This window comes from Piliocolobus tephrosceles, chromosome 21 (assembly GCF_002776525.5).
Source record: "Piliocolobus tephrosceles isolate RC106 chromosome 21, ASM277652v3, whole genome shotgun sequence".
In the NCBI taxonomy this organism is placed as follows: Eukaryota; Metazoa; Chordata; class Mammalia; order Primates; family Cercopithecidae; genus Piliocolobus; species Piliocolobus tephrosceles.
The window spans coordinates 20,242,658-20,260,627 of NC_045454.1; the positions used below are offsets into that span (position 1 = coordinate 20,242,658).

Below are 17,970 nucleotides of genomic sequence, written 5' to 3' on the forward strand. Positions count from 1 at the left end.
AAAATGTTTTAAATCACAAATATGAGGAATGAAAGAGGAAGCACCACTAGAGAAATACACAGACTTTAAAAGAAATTTGGGAATATTATGAACATTATGCCAACAAATGTAACTGCTGAGGTTAAGTGGACAAATTAATTAAAATACACAAATTTAAAAGACTGATACATGAAGAAATAGAGCATAAGAATAATTATATATTTTAGTAGAAATAAAATTTGAGGCTGGGCACAAGTGGTTCATGCCTGTAATCTTAGCACTTTGGGAGGCTGAGGTGGGTAGATCACCTGAAGTCAGGAGTTCAAGACTGGGTGGGACAACATGGTGAAACCCCGTCTCTACTAAAAATACAAAATTAGCCAGGCGTGGTGGCACATGCCTGTATTCCCAGCTACTCAGGAGGCTGAGGCAGGAGAATCACTTGAACCCAGGAGGCTGAGACTGCAGTGAGCCGAGATTGCACCACTGCACTCCAGCCTGGGCAACAAGAGCAAAACTCTATCTCAAAAAAAAAAAAAATTATAGTGATGGGAAACAGATCAGTAGTTGCCAGGGGTTAAGACTGGAGGGAGGATAGCACAGGGGAATTTTCTTTGTAGTGATAGAAGAGTTCTAGATTTTTATTGTGGTGATGGTGGCTACATAAATCTTATTTATGTAATGAAATTTCATACTATTATAGAGCAACAATTTAAAAAAAAGAGTACATGCAAAAACTGATGAAATCTGAATCTAAATAAAGTTTTTAGTTTACTTAATAATATTGTACCAATGTCAGTTACCTGGTTTTGAAATGTGCTGTGGTTACATAAAATATTATCATTGGGGAAAGCTGGGTGAAGATTAAATGGAAACTCTCTGTATTATTTTTATAAACTGAGACAAATTATTTCAGATAGTTTGTTTAAAGAGCAAGCAGGGGGCCAGGCACAGTGGCTCACACCTGTAATCCCAGCACTTTTGAAAGCTGAGGTGTGCGGATCACGAGGTGAGGAGATGGAGACCATCCTGGCTAACACTAAAAATACAAAAAATTAGCCAGGCCTAGTGGCATTTACGTAGTCCCAGCTATTCGGGAGGCTGAGGCAGGAAAATTGCTTGAACCCGGGAGTTGGAAGTTGCAGTTAGCCGAGATCGTGCCACTGCACTCCAGCCTGGCAACAGAATGAGACTCCGTATCAAAAAAAAAAAAAAAAAAAAAAGAGCAAGTGGGACTGGGTGTGGTGACTCACATCTGTAATCCCAGCATTTTGGGAGGCCAAGGCAGGTGGATCACTTGAGGTCAGGAGTTCAAGACCAGCCTGGCCAACATGGTGAAACCCCATCTCTACTAAAAATACAAAAATTAGACAGGTGTGGTGGCACACGCCTGTAGTCCCAGCTATTCAGGAGGCTGAGGCAGGAGAATCGCTTGAACCTGGGAGGCGGAGGTTGTAGTGAGCCAAGATCATGCCACTGCACTCCTGGGTAGGTGACATCTCAATAAAAAAATTAAAAAAGCAAGTAGGTAGGCCACAGATTGGAACATCTGATAAAGAATTCATCTCAATGATTTATTTTTAAAAATTCAAATTCAAATCAACAAGAAAAGGCAAAAAGAATGGAAAAGGCTTCACAGAAGAGCAAACATCAAGGCCAGTCAAGGAATGAACATATAAAAAGATGCTCAAACTCAAAACTAATTAAATTACAACTACTATGAGAGGCTATTTCATACCCAAAAGATGATCAAAACCTGAAGTCTGACCACACAAAGTATTAGGGAGGATGCAGGGCAACTAGAATCCTCATACAATAAAATGCTATGTGAGCATGAGCAATTGCTATAGATTGAATTCTGTTTTCCCAAAAATGACATATTGGAGTCCAAATCCCTAATATCTCAAAAGATGAACTTATTTGGAAACAGGGTTGTTGCAGATGTAATTAGTTAAGACGAGGTCATTAGAGTGGGCCCTAATCCAATATGAATAATGTCCTTACAAACAATGAAAATGTGGACACAGAGACAAGCACACAGGGAGAATGCTATATGAAGATGAAGGCAGAGACTGGGGCACTGCTCCTCCACACCAGGGATTGCCAGCAAACCACCAGAAGCTAGAGGAGAGGCATGGGACAGATTCTTCCTCACAGTCCTCAAAAGGAACCAACCCTACCAACACCTTGACCTCTACTTCTAGCCTCCAGAACTGTGAGAAAATAAACTTCTGTTCTTTAAGCCACTCAGTTTGTGGCACTTTGTTGTGGCAGCCCTAGAACACTAATACAACAGCTTTGGAGAATAGTTTAGCATTACTTTGTCAGATTGACCAGGTGCATATTCTTTCACTCAGCTGTCCTATTCCTAGGTACATATCCTAGATAAACGGGTGCTTATGTGCCCAAGGACATATCTATGAGAAGGTTCACAGCAGCATTCTTTAATTGGTCAAAAGAATACACTGTTAAAAATGTAACTGTCTAACAAAAATGGAATGGATAAATGAATTGTATTGTAATCATGCATATAATACAATATTATATAGCCATAAAAATGAATGAAGCAGAGCTACATATACCAACATAGTACAAAATTAGTCTCAGTGAAGAAAACACAGTACAGAAAGGTATACATAATATGACAACATTGATATAAAGTTTTAAAATATGCCAAACAACAATATAGATGATTTAGCGATTCATACATATGAAGGAAAGAATAAGGCCATGCATGAGAATTACAAATCCCTAATATTGAAAAACAATTCCATTGGAGGGATGGGTATAGGATACCATCAGGGAAGGGGAAATGGGGGTTTCAACTGTTTAGGTAATTTTTTATTTCTTAAGCTGGGCCATTGGCACATGAGTATTTTTTTTTTTTTTTTTTTTGAGATGGAGTCTTGCTCTGTCGCCCAGGCTGGAGCGCAGTGGCCGGATCTCAGCTCACTGCAAGCTCCGCCTCCCGGGTTTATGCCATTCTCCTGCCTCAGCCTCCCGACTAGCTGGGACTACAGGCACCCACCACCTCGCCCCGCTAGTTTTTTGTATTTTTTTAGTAGAGATGGGGTTTCACCGTGTTAGCCAGGATGGTCTCGATCTCCTGACCTCGTGATCCGCCCGTTTTGGCCTCCCAAAGTGCTGGGATTACAGGCTTGAGCCACCGCGCCCGGCCATGAGTATGTATTTTATTATTAGTCATAGCTTAAGTATTGTGTAATAAATTATGGGAATTGCAGAGGTGGAGATAATCAATTAATCTTAACATAAGAGTAGCTAGAAAGTATCTAGAAGGGTCGTAGACTTACCATTAATGGGGTAGATGCAGTTTTTAAGATCAGGTGAGAAAGAAGACTGTGAATGAGGAAAGACTAAGCCTTATGGAGAAGACAAGTGAGGAATGGAGGCTTCCTGGTGTAGGAAAGAGACAAGGGAACCAGGGAAGTCCCTCCCTCAACTGAAGATTATGTTCCGGAAGGAAGGCCATGTCAGGCCACCTTTGTCTTGGCTTCGGAGGCCTGGAGAAGAGCTTCTTCCCAGTATCTGAGAGATGCCTCCTCCTTCCCTATCTGCCAAGCTGTAGATTATCCCATCTACCCCACGCTCACACTCACCTGGACAGAGGTCCAGCGAACATTTTCTCTCCTCTCTCCAGGGCTCTTCCCCTCGCTCCAGCTGAGCAATGAGTTTTGGTTTGGAAGATGGAATTTCTATTCATAGGGAAGAAAATGAGGACGTTGTTGGTTATGGGCTCAAGAGGGCATTCTAGAACTCAGAGCTGAAATGGGTGAGGAAACCCAGACGAAACAAAAGACCTATGAATACTTCCCTCTCTGAAGTAGAAGGGTTGACTAAGGAAAGGTGACTCCAATCAGAAAGACAGCATATTATGAACACTTGATGGATGAAAAATCTCCTGGGTTTGGAGCAAAATAAAGACAGAGCGCAAGCCTTGGGAAACAGTCCTGGAAATGCAGTGTCATCCATAACATGAATAAATCAATCTATCAGCTTGCAATTCTACTAAATCCAGATTTACCCAAAGGAAAAAGGTAAACTGTTTTTAAGCTCAACTCTAAGGGAAAGGTGCTCTGCAGGTAGCCCTTCCTCACGATGAGTGGAAAATACTCTGTAGGGCAGAGTTTAAGTGCCAAAGGAGGCCGTTCTTACCCAGTGAGACCAGGTGGTTATAAGTCTCCAGCATCACCTCCCTGTGCAGGGTCCTCTGAGCAGGGCTCAACAATCTCCATTCCTCCTGGGTGAAGTCCACAGCCACATCCCTGAATGCCACGAATGCCTTTAACACAAAACACACCTCTGCTCATCCAGGAGCCTGTCTTTCCCTCCCATAGTTTAGAATGAGAGGTCAAGGCCAGGCCCTGTGGCTCATGCCTGTAATCCCCAGCACTTTGGGAGGCTGAGGTGGGCGGATCACCTGAGGTCGAGAGTTCGAGACCAGCCCTACCAACTGGAGAAACCCTGTCTCTACTAAAAATACAAAATTAGCCAGGCATGGTGGCGGGTGCCTGTAATCCCAGTTACTTGCGAGGCTGAGGCAGGAGAATTGCTTGAACCTGGGAGGCGGAGGTTGTGGTGAGCTGAGATCGTGCCATTGCACTCCGGCCTGGGCAACAAGAGCAAAACTCCGTCTAAAAGAAAGAAAGAAAGACAGAAAGACAAGAAAGGAAAGAAAGGAAGAAAGAAAAGAAAGGAAAGAAAGAAAGGAAAGAAAGGAAGAAAGGAAGAAAGAAAGAGAAAGAAAAAGAAAGAGGAAAGAAACGAAATAAAGAGGAAAGAAAGGAAAGAAAAGAAAGAAGAATGAGAGGTCGAAAGGCTTCCCTAAGGGAAGTAGAAAAGATTTCTAGACCCTACTTTGGATTGTGACCTTGGCACCAAGGGGTGAAAGACCATTGTTCTCCTATCTCTGCCCAGCCAGCATCATTTATGCACCTATTACTTACTGTCAATATACCAGGCTAGCTGCTATGGAAGATAAAAGCAAACAAAACCAAAGCCCTTACCTAGAGGGAGTTTTAAAACTAGGCAGGGAGAAGAAGACACCACATAAGCACAACTAAATAGTAAAGAATCATCTTGCTGAGTTTGAAAATTTTCTGAGACTACTTGGTCTCAGTATTTGTTCTACTTGAAGCAGTGGCGCCTCTGGGGTTTGGGAGCAAAAAACTCACCAATATATATAGTTCCTATAGCAGGACTCACTCCTTCCTCTACCAAATGCTGCCACTTGCCTCCTCAGGCCTAAGGAGGGAAAGTGGGTGGTGATGAAGAGTGTGGACTCAAACCACACTATCTGGATTTGGAAACCATCTCTGTCCCCAACTAGTGTAACCTCAGGCACTGAATTAGCTGCTCAGCACGTCAGTTTCTCCTGCGAACTAAGAATAACAGTGCTTATCTCAAAGGGTTGTGGTTAGGATTAGGATTACTGTGAAGGGCTCAGACAAAATGCCTGGTGCAGTCCCTGGCTGTTTTATGTAAAATTCCATGCCCTCACACGGGTTTCATTCCCCTCGCCTGCTTTACTGTGTTCCCTTAACTCTAAGATAATACATGATATTCATTTCTATTTTCTGACTTCCCACTAGACATCAGTTCCATGTGCATGGCTGGATCACTGTGACTGCCCTGGTGTCTACAACAGAATCTGCAAACACTTAGCAGTCAGATATTTTTAAATAACCGAAAATGACTTATTATTATTAGACAAGGAACAAAGTTCCAAACGAACCTCTGCTACCTAGAAAGCTGTACTTTGGAGGATGGGAATATATAACCGTCCTTGGCATGGAAGTTCGGTGAGATTTCCAAATGAGTCTGGAAATCTAGCACTGGGATTCTTCCCTGCCCAACACTTACTCTCTTTGGGTACAATCTGTAGTCCATAGAGGGGTTTAATTTGACCCATATACTGCTTTAAAACTTGTGTTTATATCAATGAAATGTTGGAAGATTTCATATGAAAATCTCAATCTGTGGGTTCTGTTAAAAGTCCATAAATCTGACCCCCCTGGGCATTGCACTGCTGTAGGACCATAGTTGGCTGACGGTGACTCATGCTGGGGGTCTATCAGCCGCAACACACTATTGGAGACTGCCTCACCAGTGTCATCCATTTAGGTACATGCCTTGTCTCTTTGATTTGATTTTGCATCCCCTTCTCAGAATGCCTCCATCACTCCTTGCAGGTACGACATTGTGTCTCTAAAACTAATTCCACACTGTACCCTTCCCAGGGAATCCTCCCTATATTTCCTGTCCCCTACCAGCTCCATTATTCTACACTGGCTGGACTATGAAATGGCCTTAAGACTCTACCCACACCCACTTATACTGATAGCTGTCTCCAAACCCAGCCACTCCCAATGCACTGAATCACAAGAGAAGGGCACAGATGAGTGACAGCTTTGGTTCTCACACCTCATCTCTCTCTGGCTATACTTCACAGCTACCTGGGTGGTGTTTTAAATTATGGATTCTTGAGTCCCACCACAAATCAATAAAACCAGGAAGCCTGGGCATGGTGGCTAACGCTTGTAATCCCAGCACTTTGGGAAGGATCAGGAGGTCATGAGATCGAGACCATCCTGGCTAACGGTAAAAACCCATCTCTACTAAAAATACAAAAAACTAGCTGGGCGTGGTGGCGGGTGCTTGTAGTCCCAGCTACTTGGGAGGCTGAGGCAGGAGAATGGCGTGAACCCGGGAGGCAGAGCTTGCAGTGAGCCAAGATGGCGCCACTGCACTCCAGCCTGGGTGACAGAGCTAGACTCTATCTCAAATAATAATAATAATAAAAAAATTAAAAAACAGGGGATGGGGCTTTTGTACTTCTAAAGGCTCCTAAAAGTAGAGTGATAGTTGTGAATCACTGGGTCAGAGAAATTTCAAGAGGGAGAGGTCATGTAGGATTGAGGATCAGGAAAAGTTCATGAGAAGGAGGTACTCACTGTTGAATCTAGGTGGTAAGTGAGTGTTCAATGTATAAGGCTTCCTGGTTTTTTCCATATGTCTGAAACTGTTTATCATTAAACACTGGAGAGAAAAAGACTATTCAGGTACCTGCCTAGTCGCTGTTGTGATTTACTTTTACAACCCCTTCTCAGAACATACACACATACACCCCTTGAAAATCTCCAGTGAAGGAGCTACATTACAGAGCAACTAATGTTACTTTAACACATTTAACACAACCGGTTATTCCTCCAGCCCCGGAACAACTCATGGTTTGTCTGTGAACCATGCATGTAGGGGGCATTGTAAACACTGTATGGCTGACCCTCATGATCCACTCCAAATCTCTCCCACTGAGTAGAAACACAGCTAGAAGCTTGGGGGAGTTAATTCATCCACTTGCCAGCCGAAAAGTAAATATATGAAAAATGAATGGTAACCAACAGGCCACAAGAAGTCTTACTGCAGGAATCTAGCAAAAAACTTCTTCTGATTTGTAAGATGGAATCACAGGAAGTCAGCACTTTTCCTGATGCTCAGAAACATGGGCACAGATTACCCAAAAAGGCAGCAGGGCTTAGTGCACTGGCTCAATGTGTGGTCCCTGAACCTGCAGCACTAGCATCCCCTGGGAACTTGTTAGAAATAAAAATTTTCAGTCCCCATCCTAGGGCTACTGAATCAGAAACTGCGGGGGGAGCCCAGCAACCTGTTTGAACAAGGCTTCCAGGTAATTCTGATGCACACTAAAGTTTAACAACTACTCAGTGGCTAAAAGCACAAACTTTGGAGACAAACTGTTCAAATTACAGTCCCCTCTCTTAGTTATCTTACCTACTTAGATATCTTAGTATCTGTGTCTCAATTTCCTATAAAATCGATATTATAATAGTACTCACCTTATAGGGCCATTGTCGGAATTAAACAAAGTTGCTATTGGGAAACATCCTATGGCTTTGAGGGGAACCAGCCTGGATGAGGCTGACACTGTAGAGAACAGGGTAGACTGTGGAGACGAAAGAACCCCAGTCCTTAGTAAGCTTATGGAGCTGAAGGACCAATCCCAAAGTGCACCCACTGTCTGAGCTTCCTTTTATATGGGCTAAGTTACTTATTGTTTAGAACAACCTAAATTAGGTTTACTGTTGCCTGTGGCCAAAAGCATTGTATCTAACCAGTGGGTGGGTACAGTGATGGCCCCAGTGAATCATGCCTCCCTGTTTCGACCCTTCATGCAATCTCCTCCTAAACTAACCCTGGGCTTGGCCATGGGACTTGCTTTATCCAGTGGGACATCAGCAAACATGATGCAAGCAGATGTTTGAGAGGCATCTGAGTACAGGGCTGGCCTTCTCTCTATGCAGGAAATCTTGAGACCACCATATAAATAACCTGAGCTTGCCTGCTGAAGAGGCCACATGGAGGAGAACCAGGAATTGAAGCATCCCAGCCAACCAGGCTGTCAACCACCAGACAGGTTGACACCATCCAGCTCTAGCTGAGCAGCCTACAGCCACATGTGGATGCCAAGAGGATCAGCCCAGCCATGCCGGGCCTACTCGCTGACCCACAGGATTTTGAAAAAATGATTTTATTTTAAGCCGCTAAGTTCTTTTTTTTTTTTTTTGAGACAGAGTCTCACTCTGTCACCCAGGCTGGAGTGCAATGGCGTGGTCTCAGCTCACTGCAGCCTCCACCTCCCGGGTTCAAGTGATTCTCCTGCTCCCGCCTCAGCCTCCCAAGTAGCTGGGACTACAGGCGTGCGCCACCACATCCAGCTAATTTTTGTATTTTTAGTAGAGATGGAGTTTCACTATGTTGGTCAGACTGGTCTCGAACTCCTGACCTTGTGATCTGCCCACCTCGGCCTTCCAAAGTGCTGGGATTACAGGCAAAAGCCACTGCATCCGGCCTAAGCCACTGTGTTCTTTAGGTCACTAAGTTGGTACACAGAAGTGAAGTGCTGCCATAACAAAATACTTAAAACATGTGGTATTAGCTCTGGGAGCAGGACATGGGCAGAGGCTTGGAAAGCATCCAGGAAAACTATTAACACAGGCTGGAAAAGCAGTAAACAAACTGCTAGTGGGAACTGGAAAAGGAGTGAGGAAACTGATATGGCAGCTTGAACAAGGCAACTCGTATTATATATTAGCAAAGCTACTGTCTGCATGAACTTCGAAAACAGAAAATATACCTGATGAATTTTTGGATCTAGTTAAAGAGATCTCCAGAAAACCTGTTAAAAGCTTCAGTTGGGCTGGGCGTGGTGGCTTACATTTGTAATCCCAACACTTTGGGAGGTCAAGGCGGGTGGATCACTTGAGGTCAGGAGTTCGAGACCAGCCTGACCAACATGGAGAAACTCCATCTCTACTAAAAATACAAAATTACCCAGGTGTAGTGGTGCATGCCTGTAATCCCAGCTACTTGGGAGGCTGAGGCAGGAGAATCGCTTGAACCTGGGAGGCGGAGGTTGCAGTGAGCCGATATCGCACCATTGCACTCCAGCCTGGGCAACAAGAGGGAAACTCTGTCTGAAAAAAAAAAAAAAATTCAGTTGGATGTTTCTAGCAACATATAATAATGTCCAGAAACAGAAGAGCTGAAGAATTATACAGCTTGCAAGCATAATTTAGAGGAAATATAGACAAGTCAGGACTTGCTAGCTTGGAAATAAAATTGTTTTACACCTTCAGTCTCTCCAGCTGGCACATGTCTCAAAATAAAAAAATAAACTCAGAGTAAAGATCAAATCAAGAGTTTGCCTAAAAGACCCAAACTTTAGGACCTCTGAAGTGTTAAGGGATGCCTAGTGGAGTCTCCAAGCCACACAAAAAGGCTTCTGAGATTCGTATGGGCATTGTCCCATAGCACTGACATCTTGCCAAAGATGAGAGGCATATTTGACTGTGATTTCAGCTTCTGCTTAATACAGTAGTCCCAAATCTGGTACATGGGAAACCCATAGAGTTTTCAAGGAAGTCTGAAGGATCTGAAACAGTTCAAAATTAAGAGGCCTCCTCCATGCCTAATTCCTGTCCTTTCTGAATGGGAGCATCTACTGCAGTGTCTCTCTCTCACCGCTGTATGTTAGGTAGAACACGTTTGGGGTGGAGGGAAACAAATGACTCGCCTTTTTAGTATACAAGTATCTGACTCAAAAAGGATCCACTGAAGAAGCTTTTGCCACATCCAGACTGTTACACATAAGATACTGGACTTTTGAATTTGAAGATGACACTTTTGGGGATCTTGGGAGGGGGTGAGTTTATCTTGCACGTGGTAAGGGTATGAATCATTGGGACCAATAAATCATGGCTCCCTGTATCTACTCTCTTATGTTATCCCCTCCTATGATGACTCTGGACTTGGCCATGTGACTTCCTTTGGCCAAAAGGACATCAGTGAACATGACAAAAGCCAAAATGTTAAAAGTACTTGTTAACTGGGGCTGTCCTCTCTTCCTGTGTAGAGAAACCCAAGACCGTGTGACCAAGCCCAAGCCCATATGGAAGAGAACCAAGAAGAAACTAGGCACCCCAGCCAACCAGCCTCCTGTCAGGCATGGATAGTCCTCCAGCCCTGGTCAAAATGCCAGCTGACTGCAGCAAAATGACAAGACCAGGTGAAACCTGCAAACCTACCTGCGTCTAGCCCAAAATATGAACCTACCCTATTATGTGCTAATAAGTGATTTTGTTTTAAGCCACTGATGTTTAGGATTGTTTATTATACAGCAAAGGCTAATACACTGATAGAGGGATCACGTTATATGAAAAATACTTGGTGACTAACGTGACCGTTGGCTTGCTGGGATGCCCATGATGTCAGAAACTCCTAAGCTAGTTTTGGAGAGCGGCAGATTCAGTCTTCCCATTTCTCACTCACTCCTGGGCATGAATTCATTAAATGGGAAAGAGAACAACAGATTGACCTGACCTACTTTTATTTTTCTCCTCTTTTTTCAGCTGAGTGGATAAAAAGTAAATGTATCTAAGTTAAAAGTATACATAAGATGACTCCCCTGTGGTAACAATAAACACACTTTCAGACTGAACAATCAGAACATGACCTCAGACAACAGGATATAACATTTGAAATGAGGACTGTCCTAAATATGCAGGATACTGAAATGAGGCACTAAAGGTTTCTGAAAAGTGATGTTACTGCAATGTTGGGGAAAGTGAGGATTACAGAAACATGTAGTGGGTGGCAAAGAACCAAGTCAGCATTTGGAAACAAATCAGGACACTATGTGAGCTTTCACATGAGAGAAGAAAGAAACCCGAGTTGGCAGGTCTACCCTGGTAATCAAAATCTGCACAGTGTAATAACTAAAATAAAAACAAATAAAAGTTGCACAGTAGGGCTGGGCGTGGTTTCTCACACCTGTAATCCCAGCACTTTGGGAGGCCGAGGTGGGTGGATCACCTGAGGTTAGGAGTTCAAGACCAATCCGACCAACATGGTGAAACCCCATCTCTACTAAAAATACAAAACAAACCGGGCATAGTGGCGCGTGCCTGTAATTCTAGCTACTTGGGAGGCTAAGGCAGGAGAATCACTTGAACCTGGGAGGCAGAGATTGCAGTGAGCTGAGATCATGCCATTGCACTCTAGCCTGGGCAACAAGAATGAAACTCCATCTAAAATAATAATAATAAATGAATAGAATAAAATAAAATAAAAATTGCACAGTATAAAGCAACACATGGTGAAGAAGGGAGTCTCAGAAAAGAAAGAAATAATTGGAAGTTCAAATTCTTTAGAACTGGCAGGGTTCAGGGCTGGCCGCAGTGCTCATGCCTGTAATTCCAGCACTTTGGGAGGCCAAGGAAGGTGGATCACTTGAGGTCAGGAGTTTGAGACCAGCCTGGCCAATATGGTGAAACCCTGTCTCTATGAAAAATACAAAAATTGACCAGGTGTGGTAGCGGGCACCTGTAATCCCAGCTACTCAAGGGGCTGAGACAAGAGAATTGCTCGAACCTGTGAGGCAAAGGTTGCAGTGAGCCGAGATCGATCCCAGTCTGATGCAGTGGGACATAGTGACACAGCGAGACTCTGTCTCAAAATAAAATAAAATAAAATAAATAATAAAACAGCGGGGCACAGTGGGTCACGCCTGTAATCCCAGCACTTTGGGAGGCCCAGGCAGGCAGATCACGAGGTCAGGAGATCAAGATCCTGGATAACACGGTGAAACCCTGTCTCTACTAAAAATACAAAAACTTAGCCGGGCGTGGTGGTGGGTGCCTATAGTCCCAGCTACTCAGGAGGCTGAGGCAGGAGAATGGCATGAACCTGGGAGGCGGAGCTTGCAGTGAGCCAAGATCGCGCCCCACTGCACTCCAGCCTGGGCGACAGAGCGAAACTCTATCTCAAAAACAAAAAACAAAAAAGAACTGGCAGGGTTCAAATCTCCAACTGGCGTGGTTGCCCAATGCTTCAAAACAGTCATTTCTATTCACCTTGTCATATTTTGTTTTGAGAAAAAAACCTATATAAGAATTTTCTGTACAACGCTGATCATAGAAGTATTATTTGCAACAGTTAAATATTGGAAACAGGAGTCCACAAATTGGGAAACAATGGACGAATTCATTCATTCAATGGATTACTATGGAAATTATTTTCAGTGGGATAAGTATTGGCTGTTCCTACACCTTTAAAAATAGGGCTGGGTAGATACACTGCCAGTAACTTTACTACATTATGATTTTACCATTAGGGCCTGTCAAAATATGTGTTTGTAGGAGTATGTGTGCATATAAAATAAAATTAAATCCCAGTGAGAAAGGAATCCTAAAATAAAAATGGAAGACTCCTGAGTGTGCATGCTGTGTTTTACCCATCATTAACCGTAATCTCCTGAGTGTTCTGCACATAGCAGACACTCAAGTTTGTTGTATGGCATCAAGGAAAAGGAAAACTGCTAAGGAAAAAAATAACATAATGTGCCTGCCAGTTCATCTCATTGTTACAAATTTAACACAAATTTTAATTTATTCTCTTAGGCAAAGATCCTTGGCAGTAACACCTAATGTCCTAACATAGTCTTGCTTTGATTATTTTGTATAATTCAGATCTCATGCATATCAAGAGTACCTGGAAATTCTACCCAATGCCCCTGAAATATGTGATTAATCACATGCCTAAAATAACACACCAAAGCAAACAACGGAAACTTGTTTGTTACTTAGTTCCTTCAAATCATTTATTTAATGTTGTGATTCCTTCATGCACCAGACATTTCATGTGTGCTAGATATGAGAGGCACAGAGGTTTCATCTTAAACAACTATTTAAATGCTCATGCCCTTTCATTTTTCCTAAGTAAATACTTCGTTAAAAAGCTACATTGAAGAACATCTTGTTTCTGTTTCTGTACAGGATGCAGTTCCCGGTGGACCTACTGAGAATGAAGAAGGGGGCAAAAAGTCAGCTACCACAAACTTCTGACTTTTCCCAGCCAATCAGAAAGAATGTTTCCCTGATAACACTGGGAGAGGTGAAGAAAGTACACACAAAAAGGCTGGGTGCGGTGGCTCACGCCTGTAATCCCAGCACTTTGGGAAGCTGAGGTGGGCAGATCACCTGAGGTCAGGAGTTTGAAACCAGCCTGGCCAACATGGTGAAACCCCATCTCTACTAAAAATATAAAAATTAGCCGGGCGTGGTGGCACACACCTGTAATCCCAGGTACTCCAGGAGGCTGAGACAGGAGAATCGCTTGAACCCAAGAGGCAGAGGTTGCAGTAAGCCAAGATCGTGCCACTACACTCCAGTCTGGGCGACAGAGCAAGACTCCGTCTCAAAAAAAAACAAAGTACACATAAAAAAATATTCAGTGCTACCTTGGGAAATGTCTTGAATTGGATTTCTTATGTATTCCTGGTATTAACACTTTCAAATGAATTAAATATTTTAGAAATGAGAAACAGAAGTCTCAGGGTTGCTCTGATAACATCCAGGAATGCATAATCCCCACCACAGGAGTCCACAATTAAGAAATCTCTTTTCCTGTCTAATTCCACTCAGATTTCTTGATAAGAATAGTCAAGGCATATCTGAAATAACCAAGTTAACTCACATCAAAAATGACTGTTAACCAGCCTGGCAACTATGTTGGTGCTTGAGCCACCACACCTGGCCAAGGTTGATTTTTAAATACGCATAAGGGGCTGGGTGTGGTGGCTCATGCCTGTAATCCCAGCACTTTGGGAGGCCGAGGTGGGCGGATCCTGAGGTCAGGAGATCGATACCATCCTGGCTGACACGGTGAAATCCCGTCTCTACTAAAAATACAAAAAATTAGCCGGGTGTGGTGTCGAGCGCCTGTAGTCCCAGCTACTAGGGAGGCTGAGGCAGGAGAATGGCGTGCACCTGGGAGGCGGAGCTTGCAGTGAGCCAAGATGGAGCCACTGCACTCCAGCCTGGGTGACAGAGTGAGACTCCCTCTCAAAACAAAAACAAAAACAAAAACAAAAAACCTTAAGCAAGTCCACTGGCCACCATAATCCTTATACACTGTAGCAACAGTCCAGCCTCTGAAACTATGCTTCCTTGCCACCTCCCACTGGAATGCCTTCCCCCAGTCTCCAACTTACCAAACCAGTCAGGGGCAACTGAGACAGCCCTACTTCTAGGAGTCCTCCCCAAGCATTTGAAATCACAGGCATCTGTGCTGTCCCTGCCCTTCATCCACATCACCGAACAATTATGCATGTATGTCTCTTTACTTTTATTTAAACTGTTTCATATGTGTTGTTCACAATTAACTATTTCATGAGTGACTGTGGTATGGAGCAGAAAGGAATGCTGAGGGAAGACTCCTGTCAGAATGAGCCACTCTTCCAGGACTAGGAATGATCTCAAAGGTAAAATTCAGGTCAGACTATGTTGGGAGTCAAAAAGACCAAAGGGATCATGCCCAACTCAGCATTTCACTGGAGGTTATATAATCAAACAGCAAACTGTTTATCATGAATGCAGGATGTGAGCAAACTCACACTGCGACTGACACCAAAAGGTTTGCTGAGGGACTTCACTGCCTGGCGCTGGGCTCCTTGAAGTTATCTACCAGGAAATCTAGAGAACCACCATTGTTCGCAGTCTCCCAATTGCGAACCAAATGGCCAACTGACAATTACCTGACAATCATCCCCCCTTTCTGGTTATCTCTTTTACCAATAAATACAGGAGAGCTGTGTAAAGCTCAGGGCCCTTGACCACTAGAGACAAAGTGCCCCCTGACCGCTCTTCCAAATATACTCTTTTGTCTCTCGTTTTTTATTCCCTTTGTTCTGTCCACCAGGTCCGTGCAGGTTAAAAGTGGCGCCCCGGACAGCGACAGAATCGGATGCTCTACAAGACTGTATCAAACTGTTCCTCCTTGTTCTACAGACTAGTAATGACTTTGCCCAATACCAACAAGGCAGCCTCCAGGACAAAAGGTAATGGAACCCATTCTGTTGACAGCCAAGATGGAATTACAGGTAATTCTCACCTCTTTTTTGGCTCTCAGGAGCCCTGTGGCCATTTTCTGGTCTCCTGCGTGCTCTTCCTGGAGAAGGGCAAAGTCTCGGAAGACAGATCTGGGGATGTAAAGAGAAATAAAAGAGTGGCCTAGGTGGAAACTGCCTCCCCATGAGGTGAAGCGGAGTTCGCTCCAGAGCCCCATAGTTGGGGTCGGGGATGTCACAGAAATCACCGGGGCAGCCGATTCCCATCCAGATGGGGCCCAGGATGACCCAGCACCCTCAAGCTCAGCCGCAAGCTCGGGCCAGGGAGTGAAGCCCTTGTCCCCAAGCAACAGAGTGAGGGTCTGTCTCTAACCCTGTGGGCTCAAATGAACGGAAAATGGCCTGGAGGTGCCCACAGGAGAGCGCCCGAGTTCTGAGCCAGCTCTGCGGCTCCCAGCCTGCGTCCCCGTGAGTAACACAGAGACACGCAGAGGGGCATGTTGACTGCCTATAGGGCACTCACGGAACGCGGGTGCACGCTGCGGATCTTCAAGCCGAAAGTCAGGTAACAAGATGCAGAGGGGTGGGAAAGACCTGAGGTGGGAGGCCTTCCCCGATCCTAACCAACCTAACGCGCCGGGCCCACCGACCGGACGTGCTTCTGACGTCAACGCTACACATTGAGGAGGATAGGGAGGGGACGGAAGTGACCGCAGAGGCCTCTGGGGATTGTAGTTTCCAAGCTAGAGAGGCTGAGAAGTAGTGGGCTTTGCCCACCACACAGGGTGCCTCTGACATCTGCACAGCGCACACAACCCAGTTTAGGAGCCCACTGTTAAGATGCCCAAGTGACGTTGACAAGTTCATCCTCTGTAAGCCAATGAGATCTGCTGACCTCGAGAGCATCGCGGGACGGCCGAAGGATTCTGGAAAATGTGGTCCCAGCGCTCTGCGGGTGGCCAGTGTGCGCTGACCTTCAGGTGCAGGTGAGCTGCATTCACTACCCAAGTCTCCGCCCTGATGCGCCCTTCCCCGAGCAGGTGCCAGGTCGGGACAGGCGCGGCTCAGGGAGAGACGATGCTTTGCGGGAACTCTCAGCTTGGAGGCGACACCGGCCCTTTGTCCCCTAGAGTAGCAGGGTGTACCAGGACAGGGAACCCCAAGGCTATTTTCGGGGGACAGCGGGATTGGCTTTGGGCAAACTCCCGGAATGGAGATGGGGGAGACTGGTCGCATGTCCCTAGGATTTCAGGAGATGCAGACTGAACTTGGGGTGAACAGCAAAAGATCCCCTGGTGGTGGTGAGGATCCGAGGCTTGATCGGGAAATTCCCGAAGTTTTTATTGGAGGCTGGGGTACAGGTGCCGCTTGGAGGAAACTTCTGGAGGGTGGAGTGCAGGTGGGGCGGTGTTGGAAAGGAGGCATAATTCTGTTTTGTTCAACGGGGGTGTTTTCTTTTTGCTTTGATTTTATTTTTAAAGATATCACATTAAAATACTGTTTATCTTGATTACTGAGGTTTTTTGTTTGTTTGTTTGGTTGGTTTTTTTGGTGGCTCTTTAAATTCTGTATCCACAGTTCCCAGCATTTACAGAAGTGAGGGCCTGGCTTCTGGGCATCAAGCAGCCAGAAAGTCCCTTATGAGCTTTCTCTGAATTGTTGTGAGTGAGTGATCTTTTCCTTTCCTGACTTCCTTAATATCCACAATTTCCTCATAACCATCCCTCCAAAGCCATACCCACAAGGCACCTCCAAGACCTATCATTGAAGCAGATATTCAAAGATTATTTGTAAATCTTCATACCCCACCCCCTCCAGAATGTCTTCCAACATCCTTTTGCCTGGAGAAGTAAAAAACAAGGTTTGCATGTTGAATATCAGCCTCTCCCATTGGGTGGGTGTTTAGGAAGGAGGATCAGCCAAGAGCCTTATTCCAGCCCAGGTAGATGACCTGGCCAAAGATTTAATATCTATAAATGTAGAATGCTTGTAACAGAACTCGGTGGGAACCAAAGTTAGACATGGGGCTGGGCTTTAAGGAGCAGAAATGAAAAGGAGGGACTAGAAAACTTCAGAAAGATATGGTAGGGGTTGGGGTGGAGATGCAGTGAGGATGTGGGATCCTGAGATGATCCAAATCCCTATGTTTAGATGTAGGTGTACAAAGGGAGTAAAGAGAGACCCAGGCTGATGGGGTATTTGTAATAAATCAAACATAATATAACAGCAGGTCAAGTGATAAGGGGACTCTCAAGTGATAAGGGTCAAGTGATAAACAGTGAAAGGAGCTGTATCAAACTCTACAGAAATTAACAAACATCAACAAGACACCTAAGAAAGCATTTACAGCTGCATTCATTTAAATCAAAGGTGACAGTCACTGAGTGCTGTGTGCCAAGTACAATGATACACTCTCACCTGAGTTACCCTCGTAAATCTTAACCACTTGTCATATCTGTGCTTTAAGGAGTCCTATTTTCCATTCTTAATTGGCTTGAGATGTGAAAATCCATCTAAATTATAAATGCAGTGGGGAAAAAAAATCTAGT

At 44.5% G+C, this 17,970-nt stretch overlaps 1 protein-coding gene across 2 annotated transcripts in view; it reads right to left on the reverse strand.

Moving 5' to 3' along the window:
• Window positions 1-16,106, reverse strand: part of ZNF875 (zinc finger protein 875) — a 32,333-nt gene extending 16,227 nt beyond the window's left edge. For both annotated transcript variants that reach the window (XM_023229370.1, XM_023229369.1), the window contains exons 1-4: window positions 15,945-16,106; window positions 15,466-15,553; window positions 4,153-4,279; window positions 3,597-3,692 (exon numbers count right to left, since the gene is read on the reverse strand). In XM_023229370.1, the coding sequence (XP_023085138.1) occupies window positions 3,597-3,692; window positions 4,153-4,279; window positions 15,466-15,498 (256 nt within the window). In that variant the 5' untranslated portion in view covers window positions 15,499-15,553; window positions 15,945-16,106. The remainder of the gene's footprint in view (window positions 1-3,596; window positions 3,693-4,152; window positions 4,280-15,465; window positions 15,554-15,944) is intronic.
• Window positions 16,107-17,970: the final 1,864 nt, after the last annotated feature.